A 17,769-nucleotide genomic window follows, 5' to 3' on the forward strand; every position below is an offset into this window, starting at 1 on the left:
AGATTAGCTGGAGAGCAGAAGGAAAGTCCCAAAGAAGCTTCACTTCTGCAGAATCTAGACAGATTTCTTCACCTTACATTGATCAGATGCCTAGGGTTTGTGCAACCAGAGCAGAGGACTGAAATTCCTCAAGGTAAGAAGACTCCCCTCCCAGGAAATGGACTCCTCCAATGTTCTCACATGATTATTCATGCACTTTCACTTTCCCATATATAGGAGTCACTCAGGAGCAAGCTCAGACCAGCCGAGGGGAGTGACATATCCTATTCCATCCACTCCCTCCCTCTCGCCCATTCTCACCTTACTTTCACGTGTTCGCTCACTGGGCAGTTAGGCAGAAGTGATCCCTGTGACTCTGCCAAAGACAAGCCTGTGGGTCTGTAGGAAAAACCCCAGGCGAAGTCACAGCACTTGGAGTAGAAAAGTGTGAAAAATGAATGGACCTGTGGATGGCTTGTGTGACTATTCTCTAAGTGAAGAAGGAGCCTTCATGTTCACATCAGAATCTGTAGGAGAGGGACATCCAGGTAAGTAGGTTGTCCTGGACTGATTGGTAAGTCCTTCATTCCCAGCCTGTACGAAGGCAGCCACTTTTACTAGATATCTTAAAATAATGTATGCGATTTACTTATTATAAGGTATCTCTGGAGAAACAATATATAATAGTTTTGTAAAACAGTTACTTATTATGAAGTCAAAGGTCCATGCAGTTGCCCGCCACCAGCATCTCAGCATAGTGGGGTCAAGACATAACAAGCAGTTGGTTATCTAAGTATATGATACATACAAAAATGCACCATCAGATCTGAACTTTTTATAGTCTTTTTTTCCTCCTAAAGCTTTAACTCGTTATCAATGTGCATTTTAAGGCAACAGAAGACCATCGATCACTAAGTTTTGCATGTAAAGCATGTGAGGTTAGAAATGAACAGCCCTGCATTCCACGCAGTGCTGACATAGATTTTCAGTTGCTGAGGGGTGTATTTCATCTTCTAAGAGGAAGACTGATGACTTCCAAGAGGAAGAAAATACAAGCATTGTTTTGGTCCCTGAAAGGTGGGTGGACTTAGACATGGGAAAGTGGGAGAGGCTTCCTTGGTGACAATGAGGACAATGCTCAGATATGCAGAGATTCAAATTATAGGACCGAAGTTGCCTAGCCTTGGGGCATATCAGCATTACTCAAGGGCTTGTGGAAACTCAGGATCTTGGACCCCATCTTCAAAGTTTTAGACTCAGTATGTCTTGGTAGAGGCTCTAGAATTTGCATTTTCAACAAATTCCCAGGAGATGCTGATGACTGATGTGGGAACCACACTTTGAGAAAGGTGATTCTAGGAGAACTTTGGGGGCTAGACAGATTGATGCATGTATTTAAACACCCCTTCATATCCATTTGAGAAGTTGAAGTGTATGGTAACTGATCACCGTTTCTGCCTTTCCCATCTTCCCTATTCTTGTTCTTTCTCAAAGAAAATTAACTTTCATACATTTTAACTTGGCTTTGGACATCTTCTTGCAGTAATCCTTCTGTGTGTGTTACCCAGTGGCTTTCAATCAGAAAAATATTGCTCCCTTTCCCTCAAGATCATTTTTTAATGTCTGGAGACAATTTGGGTTGTCAGAACTATGGGGGTGGCAGGAAGATGCTACCAGTTTCTATTAGATAGAGGCCAGACATGCTGCTGAACATCCTGCAATAAATAAGACAATCCCACCGCAACTATTTGGCCCAAAATGTCAATAGTGTAGCTGTTGAAAACCTTGAATTAGATTAATTTGTAGGAGACTTAATTCAGTGTAAATGGCTTCTTTCATTGTGCACAACTTTATAGTTTCTAGGTTTACTATACTTATCTCAGGTAAGCGGCTAATATCTAATGTACTCTGCTCAGCTCCATGCCCTATAAAGATCATATGCAGGTTAGGAGAAACATTTGTTCCACCTAAAGGAAGTGGGTTCTTTGGCATGCAGTGGCCAGTGGTCCCAAGCATGGTCCATTTTACATAACAGTCATGGCTTCAGTGGATAGAAAATGAAAATTCCCACCAAGCCATTGGTTCTCTTGTCTGCTTAATGACAGCCCACCAATCTGTCTGATTCCCCTCTTACTTGCCAAGGTAAATTAACTGCCCAACTAAGTCAGTTTCTTCTAATGTTTGGTGACTTTCTGCTTGTCATTTTAGGGCTGAATTCTTCTCCACTAGAAAGATAAAATTCATGTTTCTTGTTCAACTTCCAAGAAAAGTGACTAGTAGCTATTGTAAGCCTTTTGAGTGATACTTAGAGAAATTTTGAAAGCCTAAAAAGAATTATTTCTATTAGGCATTATGCTATCTATACTGTTATCTCAACAAGCTTGCTGAGCTCTAGTTTTGTACCTATAGCAATTGTTTTTCCCTACCCAGAGTGGGACATGTAAGCTGGGTCTTTTAAATAAGCAGAGACATTAATAATCAACCTGTGATAACTTTTTGCAATATGATGGCCTGAAATCTTAGGATATTTTAACCAAAAGAGGGCTTTGTTGGTAGGGATGTATAGAGGCTATGGATTTGGACATGCCTGGATTTATAACCAGTATTTGCCACTGGCAAGAAAGAGAGGAAAGCCCAAATATATTTAGGAGTAGTTTCTAAAAGAGACATTAGAAAATTCACTTTTAATGGCAGATTAACTAATATCTTTAATTTCTGAACTTAACATTTGCTTTTGAGAGCTGAACAACTTGATTTTGGATCTGTATTCTTAACTGAAAAACATATTAACCTACTTAGAGGAGCAGACTCCATGGGTATTTTGAACACTAAATGAGATGTAACATGTGTAAAAAGAGGTCACTTTTATTTCTTTGTGGGTGTTCACAGTTTGCATAACCCCAAAGCAAGAGTAGAGTTTTCCACAGTGCCATTTAGTGATCCACATATTAGACCAGGTAGTGTCTTTCAGGCCGATCGTGGAAGAATATGATCAAAACTCAGCCCACGTTGAACCCTTGGTAGTCCTATCTTCTCAGGTATAAGGACATCTGACTTCCAGGAGGCCAAGAAACCAGAGGAGGAACTGAGAGAAGTTGATGGAAAAGTTCTGTGGAATAGCAATGCTGTATAGTGTGTGCTTGTAGAATTCTTGCAGGTGGAACCATGTACTTGGGGGTGGTGTCTTTCTTTTCCATAATTTTATTGGTGCACTATTGTGCACCCATAATATATAGCACAGTGTACAAAAGTCCACAATGGTGGGATTTGTTGTTACATATTCCTACATGCACACAATATAACAATACAGTTTGGCCAAAACCATTCCCTGGTATTTCCACTTCCCCTTCCCTCCTCCCTCCTCATTCCTCCCTCCTCCCTCCCATGGTCCTTTTCCTCTACTGATCTCCATTCAACTTTCCATGTGATCCACCACACTTTCTTTTCCTTTTTCCTCTCTAGCTTCTACATATGAGGAAAACCACATCTCTTGACCTTCTGAGTTTGGCTCACTTCACTTAACAAAATGTCCTCAAGTTTCGTCCCTTTTTGGTGGTATCTTATACATGGTGCATGGCATCTTCTGGAACCCACACAGCCATGCAGCTGTTCTGTCCCATCTGATTTTTTTATCATAGCACCTAATCTTATTGACTGACATCAATAATAATTTTAACTTCTATTTCTAGGGCTTTTCCATATATTAGAATTAAAGGGAATGTGCCCAAGAATAAGAGAGATTTTAGTTAAATGAATGTATGTGTGTGTGAATTGCCTTAGAGTCTCAAAGAGCTGAAGTTTGAAATGTACTTCAATGCTATGATATCGTATGTGCCCTCCAAAAAGTAGACAGAAATGAGAAGAAATAAAAATTTCAAAATATATCTGATTTCTTGTATTTGAAAGTGTTCTCTTTGGCAGGTGAGTTTGATATGCAAATCGACAACCTCAAATTATTTTAGCATGTCAGTTTGTTAGACCTATTATTTGTGTCATTCTCATGTTTATTCTTGTTCAGATAAGATCTGCGACCAGATCAGTGATGCAGTGCTGGATGCCCACCTCAAGCAAGATCCCAATGCCAAGGTGGCCTGTGGTAAGAGATCACATTCCTTTCTGCTGGAGACCTGAGTGGGTTGCACTGAGGGTCTTAGTGGGCATAAGACCATGGAGTGATTCTCTTGAGTTACAAAGAGATGTCCTCTGGTCTGCAACAGATTTCTTCATCCCGTGATATTCTGTGTATTGAATCTTTCTGGAATACATTCCTTATTCCCCTCTCCACACTGTGAGAGGTCTAGGTACTTGAGCTTCCTCCAGGGCCCATGGCTGATAACCTCCCCGCTTTCCTTTCAGAGACAGTATGCAAGACAGGCATGGTGCTACTGTGTGGGGAGATCACCTCAACGGCCATGGTGGACTACCAGCGGGTGGTGAGGGACACCATCAAGCACATTGGCTATGACGACTCTGCCAAAGGTGAGGGCGGGCCCCTGGGTCTGGGATCCATGTTGGTCTTTGCAGAAAACACCCCCTTGAAGCTGTCAAATCTGAGCTTTCAGTTTTATGTAAGTAAAACCCTGCTAGAAGAAAAAAAAATCCTTTCCTAGACCCATCTGCTGGGTTTCAGGTGTCAAAGGCTCTGGTAAAATTATGAAAGTCTGACTATGTATGACATACCTGGTGGAACCAGCATGTGCCTGTCCTTTGTTGACTGGTGTCATTTGAAGTCTTAATTCTTGCTGCTGGCAGACACTTTGGAAGAAAAAGAAGCACGGAACGGAGGGAGCTGCTCTCTGCCGAGAATGTTCTCTGCTAGGCAATGGTGCTACTCTTTGCATCATTTGTCTTCATCCTTTCTGAAACTCTTATGCAGATGGAGACTTAGAGACTTACCTAAGGTAACACAGAGAAAGGCCACCAGGTTTGAAATCCCTGTTCTTTCCACCAAACCATGCTTTCCCTCATTATAGGCATGGAGAAAGATGACTTGGTCCAGAACTAGGCAGGTGAAGAAGACAGGAGGGCCCGGGTTAGCCCTGGTGCCAGATGGTGCAGAAGCCAAAACCCAGGATAGAGGCACAGGTCCTAGGATGGAATTGAGGAGAAACACCAATATAACCAGGTGAGGGGGAAAGCTTGGAAGAAATGAGAGCCTGGAAGCAGATTCCAGTGTCTGAGCTTGGGCAGCCAGGGAGCAGCAGGGCCTGAAGGTACTTCAAAGGCCCCAAGTATGAATGCTGGGTACTGAGGACTTGTGTACAGCACCATTCCATGGGCACTGCAAAGGCTGTTTATTTAAGCTGGCCTCCTGTGAAGAGCACTGGGCTCCAATTCTTAGAGATTCTGTGATATTCCTGGTAGTACATATTTAGACAAGTTCAGTTTTTTAAAAGAAAAATTCCTTTTGAGTCTTTATTGGCTTGGTTCTCATTCTCTGGAGTCACCATGAAAAATGTATTGATCTTAGGCAATGGCAAGAAAGGTCCTCTTTCAGAACAACCTGCTGATACTCAGACCTATAATCAAGACTCACAAACAGGACCATGACTGTTGAAAGATGCTTATTTCTGCATCTGTCACATATTGGTTGTTTGTTCCTCTGTCACATCTTCGTGGGTCATGGAGGAGAGTTTATAAGTGAGAGAGCCAATCACAGTGTGAGACACTCAGTTCAACCATAGTCTGACTTGGCCCAAAGCATTCATGAGCAATGAAGTCACTAGAATGCATAAGTGTTTTCCAGGAATGTGTCAAGAATCACTGGAAAGAAAAGCAAGGCTTCAAATGAGTTTCCCCCATCAGGACATGAGGGTGTTCATAGAGGAGAGGCATTGTTTTATTAGAGCAGCAGCTTCCTGAGATGTTACCATGCAGAACCTTCCTCTCTTTACCAGGAAAAGCCAATTTGTGTATATATATTTAGACCTTGTTCAAGAGCAAACCTTGTTCTCTGTAGCAGAGAAATTTTCCAGGAGGTAATGTTCCCCCAGTAAGAGATAAGTGACAGAGCACCCAGCTCTGTCTAAGTTGGGCTCAGCTGGTTGAGTTTCCCTTACCCAAGCAGGCCCATGGACTTGTGCCAGATGGCCCATTGTGGATGGTGACAGCCACCTTGGCAGGGCCAGCTGCTCCTTACACAAAGAGGAAGAGCTCTTTTCAAACTCTTCCCCTCTCCCTTTGGTTTTTAAATTCTGCTTCCCCAAATCTTTTGAAGCCCTTGCTTGGTTTTTTGGCACTGGGGAGAGTTATTATTTAGATAGAAAGTAATAAGGTAAAATAAGAAATGTCTAATTTGTAATGAGGGAGTCCTTTCACAGCTCTGTAAAAACTGGCCATTGATTTGTACGCTCAATAACAGTCACTGGGGAAAGAGGGGTGCAAAGGGCAAAGATGACCTGATTTCCCGTGGTGAAGGGACTGCCTGGCCTCAGATGACATCACTGAGCATGCAGAGTCTGTGGCATAGTAAACAAGGAGCGAGCCAAACTTTAAGGGTAAACACCCAGGGACATTTGCTGAGAGCCAATAGGGTTTGGGCATGTGTGTGGACGGGAGCATTGCAGGCAGAGAGACCCAATAGAAGTGGAAAAGATGTGCTGAAGACTAACCCTAAAGGATTTCCCACAGCAAGAGTTCTGTTGAACAGAGACGTTTCCATTTTATTCTCTGGTGGGAGATCCCCACCAGAGGCTTGAACATAAACAACGTAAGTTGGCATTGTGAGTAGGAGAACAGACTGGAAAGGGGATGGCTGTTGGGGTTCTGGGAAAGAGAACTCATGGTGAGCATCTGTGTTTAGCTCCTCATTCTGTGAGAGCCAACTGGGAGAGGAACATGCTTTTCACACCTAGCAGCTTCCTCCAGGGATATCTAGAGTGGGCGACAATTTGCAAGACTTCCTTGCACCAGCACCCAGCACACTGGTGTCACCCAGCCTCCAACTCTGTGCCTCAGCTTTGACCCAAAGGGTGTGGTTTTTCCATTTGCTGCTGGCCCCGTGAACATTTCAGAATGAGAGAACCTGGGCTCTGGGAGTCTCTCTACACTGGTTCATCCACACTGTATTTTTTCAGTAATTTCATACTTGGGTTAGGCTTCTGAGCTTCTGAATGACAGTTAAGGCCCTTGATTTTTCATTCAATGCAGTGATTTTCATACTGTGTACTGGTGATGCCTCTGGAAAAACCTAAGGCCTAGTGTCACCAACCTGTTTCTCAGCCACTGTCACCTGGTTTTTATGCTGCAGTTCCACGTAGGGTATACTTTTTAAACCAAGGTATAATTGAATACAGTAAAATGTACCACAGAGCATTTTCTCTGACAAAAGATTGCGTGGAGAAGACATGGCCTCTTCACACTATCCTGGGTGGCAGCTGTGAACCTAGGTAGACCCGTGCTGGTTAGAGATCATAGACCCCTTCACAAAGGGCCATGTCAGCGATGAGTAGTCTACCAGGAAGCTGGCAGCCCCTGTCTCTCTGACATGTGTCCTTTCTGCCTAGGCTTTGACTTCAAGACCTGCAATGTGCTGGTGGCTCTGGAGCAACAGTCCCCAGATATTGCCCAGTGTGTCCATCTAGACAGAAATGAAGAGGATGTTGGTGCAGGAGATCAGGTAGGTCAACATTGTGGGAGCTGTGTGGGACACCACTCCAGTGATCTCACTCTTGGATCAGACTATGACATGTGTGGCTTCAAGAGAAAATTCACAGGCAGTGGATTAGTTGTACTATCAGGGAGACCCATCATGCTGCATGAGAGTTGTAGGGGAACATGCCCAGAGTGACTTGGACATCCCTGCTTCATGGCAGTGACTTCAGGGTATGGCCATGTTGTGTTGTGAAAGGCTATGATTGTTTATATCCCTTAGGTTTTTCCAGAGGCCCCCCAGTACCCAGTTTGAAAAATCACCGCATTGAATGAAAATCAAGGGCCTTAAATGTCATTCAGAAGCTAAGGTATCTAACCCAAGTATGCAATTACTGAAAAAATACAGTGGATGAACCAGTGAAGAGAGACTCCCAGAGCCTGGGTTCTCTCATCTCACCCGCTCCTACAGTGCTGGGGACCAGGGATGATGTCTTTCCCTTCAAAAATGCCCAGTGCAAAGTGTTCCATGAATGAGGCATCCAATAATGTTGAAGCACTAGTGAAATTTTAGATTTGGAGAAAACCATGGTCCTGTCGGTCTAAGTGGGTGTTGCTTATCATTCCCTGATGTTTGGCTGCAGGGTTTGATGTTTGGCTATGCCACTGATGAGACAGAAGAATGCATGCCCCTTACCATTATCCTCGCTCACAAGCTCAATGCCCGGATGGCAGATCTGAGGCGCTCTGGTGTCCTTCCCTGGCTGAGACCAGACTCCAAGACTCAGGTGAGCTGCCTCTTCAGCCCTCCACAATCTGGGCACTCAAAGAATTGTCCATTTTGAAAAGAATTACTTATTTGAAAACGCTTCCACTGTAGATGTACCTCCCTGTCTGTCTCTCCCCCTTACAAAAACATTGTTCAAATTGTTCTAGATTTTCCTTCTTTTTTTTTCCTTGCTGTTATATGTGGATCCCCCACTTCCTGTCACAAACTTATTTCTTAACCATTCTCAGACATATGGGTTCCTGCCTTTGCACATGCACAGGTCGCCACATCTTGAGAAGGCTGTCTGTTCCACCTGGGTCTCACTTTGGTCCTTTTGCTTATCTTTGTTTTATAAAAGGCCTTTACCTGCACTGCGTCCAGAGCCAACCCTGTGGGCCCTGGCCTCTCTGTCCCTGCTGTGTTGCAATCTGTCCTGCAGTCCCTATTTGAAGGTCAGCGGTGATGCAAGCATTAGCACATGTGAAGGCCTCCTGTTGCCCTTGAGTCCCCATGGCGCCTCCCTGATGACCCCAATGACTGTTTTCCCAGTGGCCTCCTGCACTGGCTCCCTTCCACATTCCAACATGTCATCCCCCAAAGTCTTGGCACCTCTTCCTCCATGTGCTCCCTCCCTCTGTTCATGCTTGTGGGTCCCACTTGCTCCTTCGCATGCTCAATGCTCACATCTGCCCACCTGCATGACCCTCCAGATCAAGAGCCCCATTTCTCACCCTGAAAGCCCACTGTGTGTGGCCCATTGTCACCTGTTTCCAGTTCTGTTCAGTGCCCTCTCTGTCTCTACCCTACCTGTGTCCCGGAGACTTTCTCTGCGGAACATCCCCTGGGCCAGCCCACCTGATGACAGAGGCTGCTCCCTGCCTGCATCAGCGCCCTCCCTCCCAGAGGCTCTCCCTGCTTAGAAACTCCTACAGGCTTCACTTCAATTTCCTGACATCCCTTCAGTGTTTTCGATAAGTTTCTGCTTTCTTCCGATGGGGGAAGGAGAAATCCAGCTGTCACTTTGGCATTCAAAGCCTCGCATGGTCTTAGAACTTCACCTTTCTCTGCCCATGCCTCACCCCATCTTTGCTCAAGTAGCACCATCTCCCTCAGGTTCCTCTTGTGGCTTAGTGCTTCACATCTGTGCTCCTAACTTTTGCCTTCCTCTGGGTCTGTCACTTTCCTACAAGTGGCCAACAAAGTTGCCATCTCCTCCTGCATGCCCTGGCTGGTCACCACAGACAGCACCTTCTCTGGCTCCTGTGCTTGGAATTGGCACATGTGGTTTCATAGTTCAGCATGGTGTGTGTGGCTCTGTCCTGTTACTCCAGTGGCACAGAGACACCTCCTTCTCTCTCCCACATGTGAGGCCACACATAAGGCAGAAGTATCTAGGGTCAGGAAGTGTGCTCATGGCCAGAAGAAAGCCCTTCTTGTGCTATCCACGTGACCCTCAAGGTGGGAGGTGGGATCACCACCCTCTCTCTCTTTCTCTCTCTCTCTCTCTCTCTCTCTCTCTCTCTCTCTCTCTCGTTGTTCGAGGCCATGGAGCAGGAGACCTAACACAGATTTTGATGGTACTGAAAGAAAGGGACACAGAAAAGTTGCCATGCCTTCAAATGGTGCTATGATTTAGAAGCAGGATGGAGATTCATAGAAAGGAAATTCCAGAACATGGATGAAGGAAGTCAGTGGAACTGACTGGACTTTCCCTTTTTTGGGGTGAGAGTGAGCAATGGAGGATCCACCTCTCCGGATAGCTGAAATAAGAAGAGCCTCCCTTGTTTTGCTTAGATAAAAAAAAAATAGAAAGTGTCCAAGTCTAGGGTCATTGAGAAAAATGGGGAGGATGACTCTTTTAGGGCTTCCCTTCATGTGAGCATGCACTGAATTCTCTTAAGATGCTGTTATAAATTCCAGGGTCTGCCTCACTCCCACAGTGGGCTGTGAGCCAGCTCCAGTTGGAGGGTACAGGTTGGCCAGTTGGTGCCCTGTCTAGCCCCTTGGAGGGCATCGAGTGCCTGGCTCCCTCCTGGTGCTCTCTTGGTGCGAATGGCACTGTTCCAGTAACCGGTCACAGGCCTCCTTCCCTATGCCCTGTTTGTAAAGGATTTTCACCATCTAACCAGTGTTGACCGTGAACAGAATGAGTCTTTCCACCTGAACAAATTCTTGCTGCTGATACGGAGAATTGGGTGGCAAGGTGATGGCTATTTTTGTACCTGGTCAGATTTGTGTTTTCCACGGTGTATTTTTCCCCATATCTTGCTGACATGAGGAGATAAGAACAGTGCTTAGATCCCTCTGCTCTGCTACCCAGTTCTGCCACTCTGCAAGGACACTGCATGTGGTTTGTCAGGGTGAGGGGTGGAGTCCTCCAGGGGAGCAGTGGGAACAGGCCTGGGCAGCTCAGAACCGATCCTTGTTCTGAGGCTCCATGCAGCACATCTGATGTGAGAGCCTGCCCCAGAGTTTCCTGTCTTGGGAAACTCCACCCTTCAACACCCTCTTATGGGGCCCCATGTGTGGACAGCTGAGGTTTTAAGGTTAGTGCTTGATGTCTGTGCACATCTTCCCATCTCACTAATGTCAGGCATCAGGTGGGCCAGGGCTTTTGCTCTCCTTTCTTCTGGATCCCACCCGTTAGCTCTTTAGACCAGGCAGGAAACAGAGCAAGAGTCAGTATTTGATGGATATCTGAGGTTCCACAGGAAGACAGAGACATTGCTATGGGAACATAGCATGCTTGCCGCCCTATGGTCCTGAACAGGCCCTCAGGTAGGGAGTAGTCCTATGCTATAGGCCAGTGTCCATCCCAGGGTAGGTGTATCCCTGCAGGCATCTCATGCCTTCAAGTCCTATGGGCATCACTCTTATGGGTACACACTGCCTTATAAGAGCAGGGTTGGTCTAGATCATGCTTCAGATGTCTTAAGTAGCAGACTTCATCTGAAAAGAACCCTGGACACCAGGCCGTTTAACTCCAAATTAGACCTTTTAGCTCTTGTGTGTGACCTTGACCAAGTCTCTTACTTTCTGGAGCCTTGGCTTTCTAGTCTGTAAAATGGGGTAGTAACAGCTTCTCCTCTTTGGCATGGCTTCTAGCATACCAGGCATATTCAACCAATGTTCATTTCCATTCCCAGCCTCATCTGACATCCTCACCACCTCCTTTCAATTTACTCTGAAAACCCAGTGCCCAGGCTGCTTTTCTTTGTCACCAACAGACATCCATCTGGGACATCAGGCTCCTGTACTCAGTGATGAGTCAGTAAAGGACAGGGGTCTCTGGAGAAGCATTTTGTCTGAACTGCAGTGGGAAGCATTTTTTCTGTACTGAGCAGAGTTTGGCTCTTTGGCCCTTCACAAACAGACATCACACAAATCGTTTCCCTTCCATTACTTTATTTTTCTCATTTGTGATGTCTTAAACATGAATTGATAATGCACAGGATGAACACAGAACCAGCCAATTATGGTGGAAAGGAATATTAGATTTGTGCCTCTGACCTGCCCTGCCTGGGCACCATGGGAAGGCTCCCTCCCTTCAGGCCCCTCAGCCCCTCCCTTCTTTTGGCAAAAATCCAAGGTGCAGGCAGTCCAGAGCTTGCTACCCACTCCGTCTCAATCCCCTGGCCAGGATCCTGCTCATGTCGTCACTATAGCAGGCAAGTCTGATGGCCCCAGACACTCCCAGGGCTCCTCCATTGAGGGTGCTAGGGCCACTAATCAGACTCCTCCCTCTGTCTTAGAGGCTCTTGGTGCCAATAGATCTCTCTGGCCAAAGTCTTCCCTTAAACATTCATAGCCAGGGGCCAAGATATCCCTGTTCCTGCCACTGACATATGGCCTGTGGATTCCTGTAGTCACTGGTAGTAGCAGAGATAATTTGCCCCAAGGACGTGGAGGGTCAGAAGAGAGCTTTGGCCAGAGAGACATTTGTTGGTGTCCAGAAACCTCTAAGATAAAAGAGAAGAAGTTGCTTAGTGGGTCCCAGCTGCAACACAAGTCTTTAAGTCATGCTAATTGTGGTCACACATGGGAATAGCTATGCTGTATGCTCCATTGTACATAGTACCAGGGAACTTCAAACATAAAGACATGTTAACTTTCTGGAAGCCCTTTGCAGGTAAGAGGTCCCACTTGATCCCTGGGATACCTGCCTGCCTGCTGGATATCTGCCTGGCAACCAGGTGCCTTCAGCTCAGGCCTCAACCTCACCATGCCTCCCCTGCACTTCTTGTGAACAGGTGACAGTTCAGTACATACAGGACAATGGCGCAGTCATCCCTGTGCGCATCCACACCATCGTCATCTCTGTGCAGCACAATGAAGACATTACGCTAGAGGACATGCGCATAGCCCTGAAAGAGCAGGTGATCAAGGCTGTGGTGCCAGCCAAGTACTTGGATGAAGACACCGTTTACCACCTGCAGCCTAGTGGGCGGTTTGTTATCGGAGGTCCCCAGGTGAGCTGGGTCTTGGTTCCTGAAGTTGCTTATGTCTACAAGCACACAGATGGTTAGAGATAGCTTTGAGTGGCTCAGCTAGGTCTGGCTGCAGAAAAGAGGTAAAGAGAGTATATTTTATATTTAGGGGCACTCTGTGGGGGCCTACTGAGTGTCTGTCAGTACACCAGGAATGTGTGACTCGTCTCTAGGAGTTTCCCGCTTAGCGCTGCCTGACCCTTCCACTCTGGCCATTTCATATGCCATTCTACCTGTCCACAGCTGCCACTGCCTCTCCCTGCTGGGGCATGTGTCCTAGCTGTGGTTCCTGCTCATGGCTGACCCCTCCACTGTGGCACTTGCTGGTATCTACCATGGCTGCCTCCAGCTCTGGTAGGCAACATGGTGGGGTGGGGTTTTGAGTGGGGACACCTGCTGCCTGCTTTCCCCTGAGGAGTGAGGTGGTGGAGATGGCACAGTACCTCTGAGAGGCAGCTGACTGCTGCAGCTTCCAGAGGACCACAGATGCCTTGCCACAGGGGTGAGCCCCATATCAGGCTCGGGGAGCAAATGTAGTGTGGAAACACAGGGTAAGAGAAGGGTCGGGCTTACTGTTCATTCTTGCAGGACTTCTCAAAAGCCTGGACACACCAGTGTGAACTGTGGATGTCCCAAAGGAGGGTTAGAGAAAGCAGACTCTCCCTAAATGATTTTACATAGACCCCCCACCCTTAAAAGGCATTTTTATTGACTGATGCTGCACAGGACACACTTAGGACGTGGGCAACATGGCATTTCCTTAGCCAGGGTCATAGCCCAAAGTTACATTTATGGTGGTAATATTCCTATCTGCTTTTGGATTTCTCCTTATGATGGACCCAGAAACAAAAGCAGGGGGCATGGGGTGGCTGTGTCCCCAGGCAACTTCTGGCTCATCTTTGGTATATTATAATGAGATTTTGATCGGTTACCCGATTCCCAAAGCTGGTCAGTGACAAAGCAGACAAAAGCCTGAGGTTTCTGGTTAATTACCAGCCAAGGGGTCTTTGAGAAATCCCTGCAGATGACTTCCTTCTTGAGGACTTCCGCCCCTCTCCAGTCATTCAGGGCTCTGGTTCTCATCTCTTCCATTTCTTTCCCTCTGCAGGGGGATGCAGGTGTCACTGGCCGCAAGATTATTGTGGATACCTATGGAGGCTGGGGTGCTCATGGTGGCGGGGCCTTCTCTGGAAAGGACTACACCAAGGTGGACCGCTCAGCAGCTTATGCTGCCCGTTGGGTGGCCAAGTCCCTGGTGAAAGCGGGGCTCTGCCGGAGAGTGCTTGTCCAGGTAGGCCACCCCCTCCCACTCTGACTCCACCTGTCTGTCCCTGTTGATGGCCCTGGTCCAGCTCCACCCTGAATAAGATGTTCAGAAAGCTACACATTTGCGAATAGTTGTGACTCTGTGTCGTGGGTTGGGCGGAGCGGTCAGTGCTCTGGAAAGCTGAGGGAGGCAGAACAGAAGTGTTCAGGGAGATGAGCATTACAGAAGGGGACTTCATGAAGACAGTGGGGACTGCTGGTAAGATAAGGTGGCAAAACCCATGGGGCAGGAGAAGTGTGGTCCCTTGGCCTTGGCCTGAGGACATTTCTGTAAGAAGCTTCAGTCACTGAGCCTGGCCTTTTTGGAAGGTGTCCTATGCCATTGGTGTGGCGGAGCCACTGTCTATTTCCATCTTCACCTATGGAACCTCACAGAAGACAGAGAGGGAGCTGCTAGATGTGGTGAACAAGAACTTCGACCTCCGACCAGGCGTCATTGTCCGGTAAAAGTGCTGGGACCCTGCCCCTCCCTTGCTCAGACGTGCAGCCCAAGGAGGAGGTTCTTGAGCTCTAGTCCCAGCACCGTGTACACCCCCAGCACGGAGTGTCCAGTTTTCAGATGGAAGGAGGCTGCATGAGATCCCTGCTGGCCCAGCAGATGCTAACTGGAGTGGGGCCATCTTTGAGCAGCTGGGGGAGCTCAGAAAAGTTATTGTAAGGCAAAACAGCTGGGAATCGAGTAGGCAAGTCCTTTCCCACATGCTCTCATTTCTCATGCTATTCCTGTTTTCTGGAGCTTGGTCCAGTTGACATTGGCTTGGGCCAATCTAGTGGAGTTGAGTAAAGAGGAGAATGGCAGAGTTCAAAGCCTGGTTCCTGGTGCATCTGTGTGCTCAGCTATCTCTGAACATCTGAGCTTCCATTTCCTAAGCTGTGGAGCAAGATAGTGCTGAGGCTTACGTAGAGCATGCACATGGGTGGCGAAGCCCCACAAAAGGCCTGCCCATGAATTGCTCTTATGCTTGTATTCAAAGAAATTTCTTTTCCATTTATAAATGAACTTTTCTTCTGCCAAACATGCAGGGATTTGGATTTGAAGAAGGCAATCTACCAGAAGACGGCGTGCTATGGTCATTTTGGAAGGAGCGAGTTCCCCTGGGAGGTTCCGAAGAAGCTTGTGTTTTAGAGTTGGTGGGAGCTAGGCCTGGCCTCACCCTGGATGCTCCTATTCTGCAGAATCTGAACTCTCACATCTCCCAGACCCTCCTGGGGTGTGCCTTCCCCACCCACCACCCCTTAGGGCAGAGTCAGCTCCCTCTAATTTTTGGTCCATCCTGTTATCACCATGAATGGCAGGGGGCAGGTGGCTTCCTGGTGCTGCAGGTCCAGTTTCCTTGTGAGCGTAGTCACGATGATGTTCCCCTGCCTGTCCCTCAGATAAGGTCAATGTTGATTTAGTGGGAAGATTCTTCCTTTCAGGAGTAAAGTTCCTCACTCATCTCTTCCCAGAATCTAGACCCTGGCCAGCTCCTCAACCCTGAGTGTGTGCCCAGGTCAGTTCAGTACACACACCTTGGGACCCTTGTGGTTCTGGGCATACTGGGCCTCCCCTCCACATCTGCGCCTGCCCTGCTGAGCCACAGCCTTCACGAACCCCCTACATGGCTCAGTGTCTGCTATGGATAACGGGCTGATATCTCCTGAGCATCTGAATGTGTGAGGATCCAGCAAAGTACTGACCTCACATATTCATTCCAGAAACATAATGAGGTAGCCCCCTTTTATTATCCCCATTTACAAAGAGGGAATTTGAGGAGCAAATTCTTTCACAAGGTCTCACAGCCACACGTGTCAGGGCTTAGATGTGATCCGAGGATCTTTGACTCAGTAGTCCTTCCCCCATCTCTGGCCCTGTGCCTTCTGCACTCTGAGTGCTGCTGGAGTAAGTGTGCAGGCCCCTCAGGGTCCCCTTCCAGGGCTAAGGCCAAGACACCCAAGTTAAACAGTGATCCAGTGCAGGGCTTGCCTCCTGGTGGAGGAATGGTTGTCTGAGATGTCATGAGGATATTATGCCTTTGCTAGGGTAGCTTTTGGGGGACACACTAGCCCCTTAAAGGGCCTGGGAGGTCCTTGGACCCCTGAGTCTTTAAAGCTACTTGTCCCTCTGCCTTTCCATCCATGGCTGGCACTACTCACCCCATTCATTCTCAGCCTGGATTGTACACAGTAAACCTCCACCTTCTCCCCGGCTCCCAAGGATGCAGACTCAGGAAAGGGCTTCCTGGGGACACAGCACTGGATCTGGCTGGGAGAGACAGCCCAGGAAGCCTCATTTAGGAAGCAGATGCCCTGCTCCCTTGTACCTTGGGGAGCATAGAGACCCCAGCACTCTCAATTGAGGGAGGGGAAACTCTGCAGAGGAGATAAAACACAAGCCCCAGTGGTCATCAAGCCCTTGAGCTAGTGAGTGACCCAGAAGCTGGAGTCTGTCCATAGGGATCCCAGCTGCCTCACCACCCTCGAGTCTCTTGCAGCAGAGGGAGGGTCAGGATTGCAGGTGATCAATTTCCTCTAACTTGGGCTCTATTTGGATTAAAAATTCAAAATTTTAAACTTTCCCTATCCCCTAGAGAAACAAGATCTTTTTTTGGCCAACATTGTTTATATAAAAGTAAACCATTTATTTGTTCATAGTTCCTATTACGGTGGTGAATAAAAACTCATTAGGAGCAATTACCCTATGCTTAGTTTTTGTCTGCCAACCCCAGAGCAGCTCTCTCCATGAAGTAATACCTGATTTCCCCATCCCCAGGGAAGTTGGATTCTGCCCTTGGGTTACCCTAACCCAGGTCTGTGTAGGACCCTGACTCCACCATGGACTAAGGTTTTCTCATCTGCCAGCTCCTGTGTTGAGTCATTGTGTTGACTCCCTGCATCCCTCTGAAGTAGACATCATTATAAACCCCATTTTACACATAAAAACCCAAGGACCAAAAAGTGTTGGGAGTATGACAAGGTCCCTAGGCTGGCCAGTGGCTCCTCAGTCTCAGAGCATCTCAGTCCTTTGACCATACGCATGGTTGCCTCTAGTCTGCGTCTGTGTCTCCTTCTTCCACCTTACTTACTGTGCATTACCCACAGTAAGGTTGGCAGAAGTTAGGCCACATTAGTCAAAAGGTTGAGTAAGGCCCAGCATGGTAGCGCAAGCCTGTAATCCCAAAGGCTGGGGAGGTTGAGGCAAGAGGATTATGAGTTCAAAGCCAGTTTCAGCAATGGCGAGGAGCTAAGCAACTCAGTGAGACCCTGTCTCTAAATAAAATAAAATACACACACAAAAAAGGGATGGGAATATGGCCCAGTGGTCAAGTGTATGGGTGAAGGGGTGTGGTCTGCATAGAGAGGAGCCAGACCTTCTAGTGGGTGCACATTTCCTTTTCCCATATTCTCAGCTATGAAGAGCATAACCAGTTGCTGCAGGAACCCCAGCCATGCAGCATTGGAACTGGGAGTTTCCCACAAGCAGCTAGTCTAGGAAGGAGTCAGCTCTGGGACACAGGTGGAAGGCAGATCTCTGTGGCTCTTCCCCTCATTGAGGAGGAAACTGAACTGGGTACCAGGGAGGGAGAGATACAGCAGAGGCCCGGGACCTTGGTGGAGATGAGAGTAGAAAGGCAAAGG

At 47.4% G+C, this 17,769-nt stretch overlaps 1 protein-coding gene across 1 annotated transcript; it reads left to right on the top strand.

Annotated features, from left to right (window-relative positions):
• The first annotated feature begins 231 nt into the window (after positions 1–231).
• Mat1a (methionine adenosyltransferase 1A) lies at positions 232–16,827 on the top strand. Its single transcript, XM_005338547.5, has 9 exons — positions 232–527; positions 3,998–4,075; positions 4,336–4,458; positions 7,485–7,597; positions 8,214–8,357; positions 12,589–12,807; positions 13,934–14,116; positions 14,461–14,594; positions 15,175–16,827. The coding sequence occupies exons 1-9, from the start codon at positions 434–436 to the stop codon at positions 15,275–15,277; spliced, it is 1,191 nt and encodes a 396-aa protein (XP_005338604.1). The 5' UTR covers positions 232–433; the 3' UTR covers positions 15,278–16,827.
• Positions 16,828–17,769: the final 942 nt, after the last annotated feature.

Source organism: Ictidomys tridecemlineatus, chromosome 1 (assembly GCF_052094955.1).
Source record: "Ictidomys tridecemlineatus isolate mIctTri1 chromosome 1, mIctTri1.hap1, whole genome shotgun sequence".
Taxonomy (NCBI): domain Eukaryota; kingdom Metazoa; phylum Chordata; class Mammalia; order Rodentia; family Sciuridae; genus Ictidomys; species Ictidomys tridecemlineatus.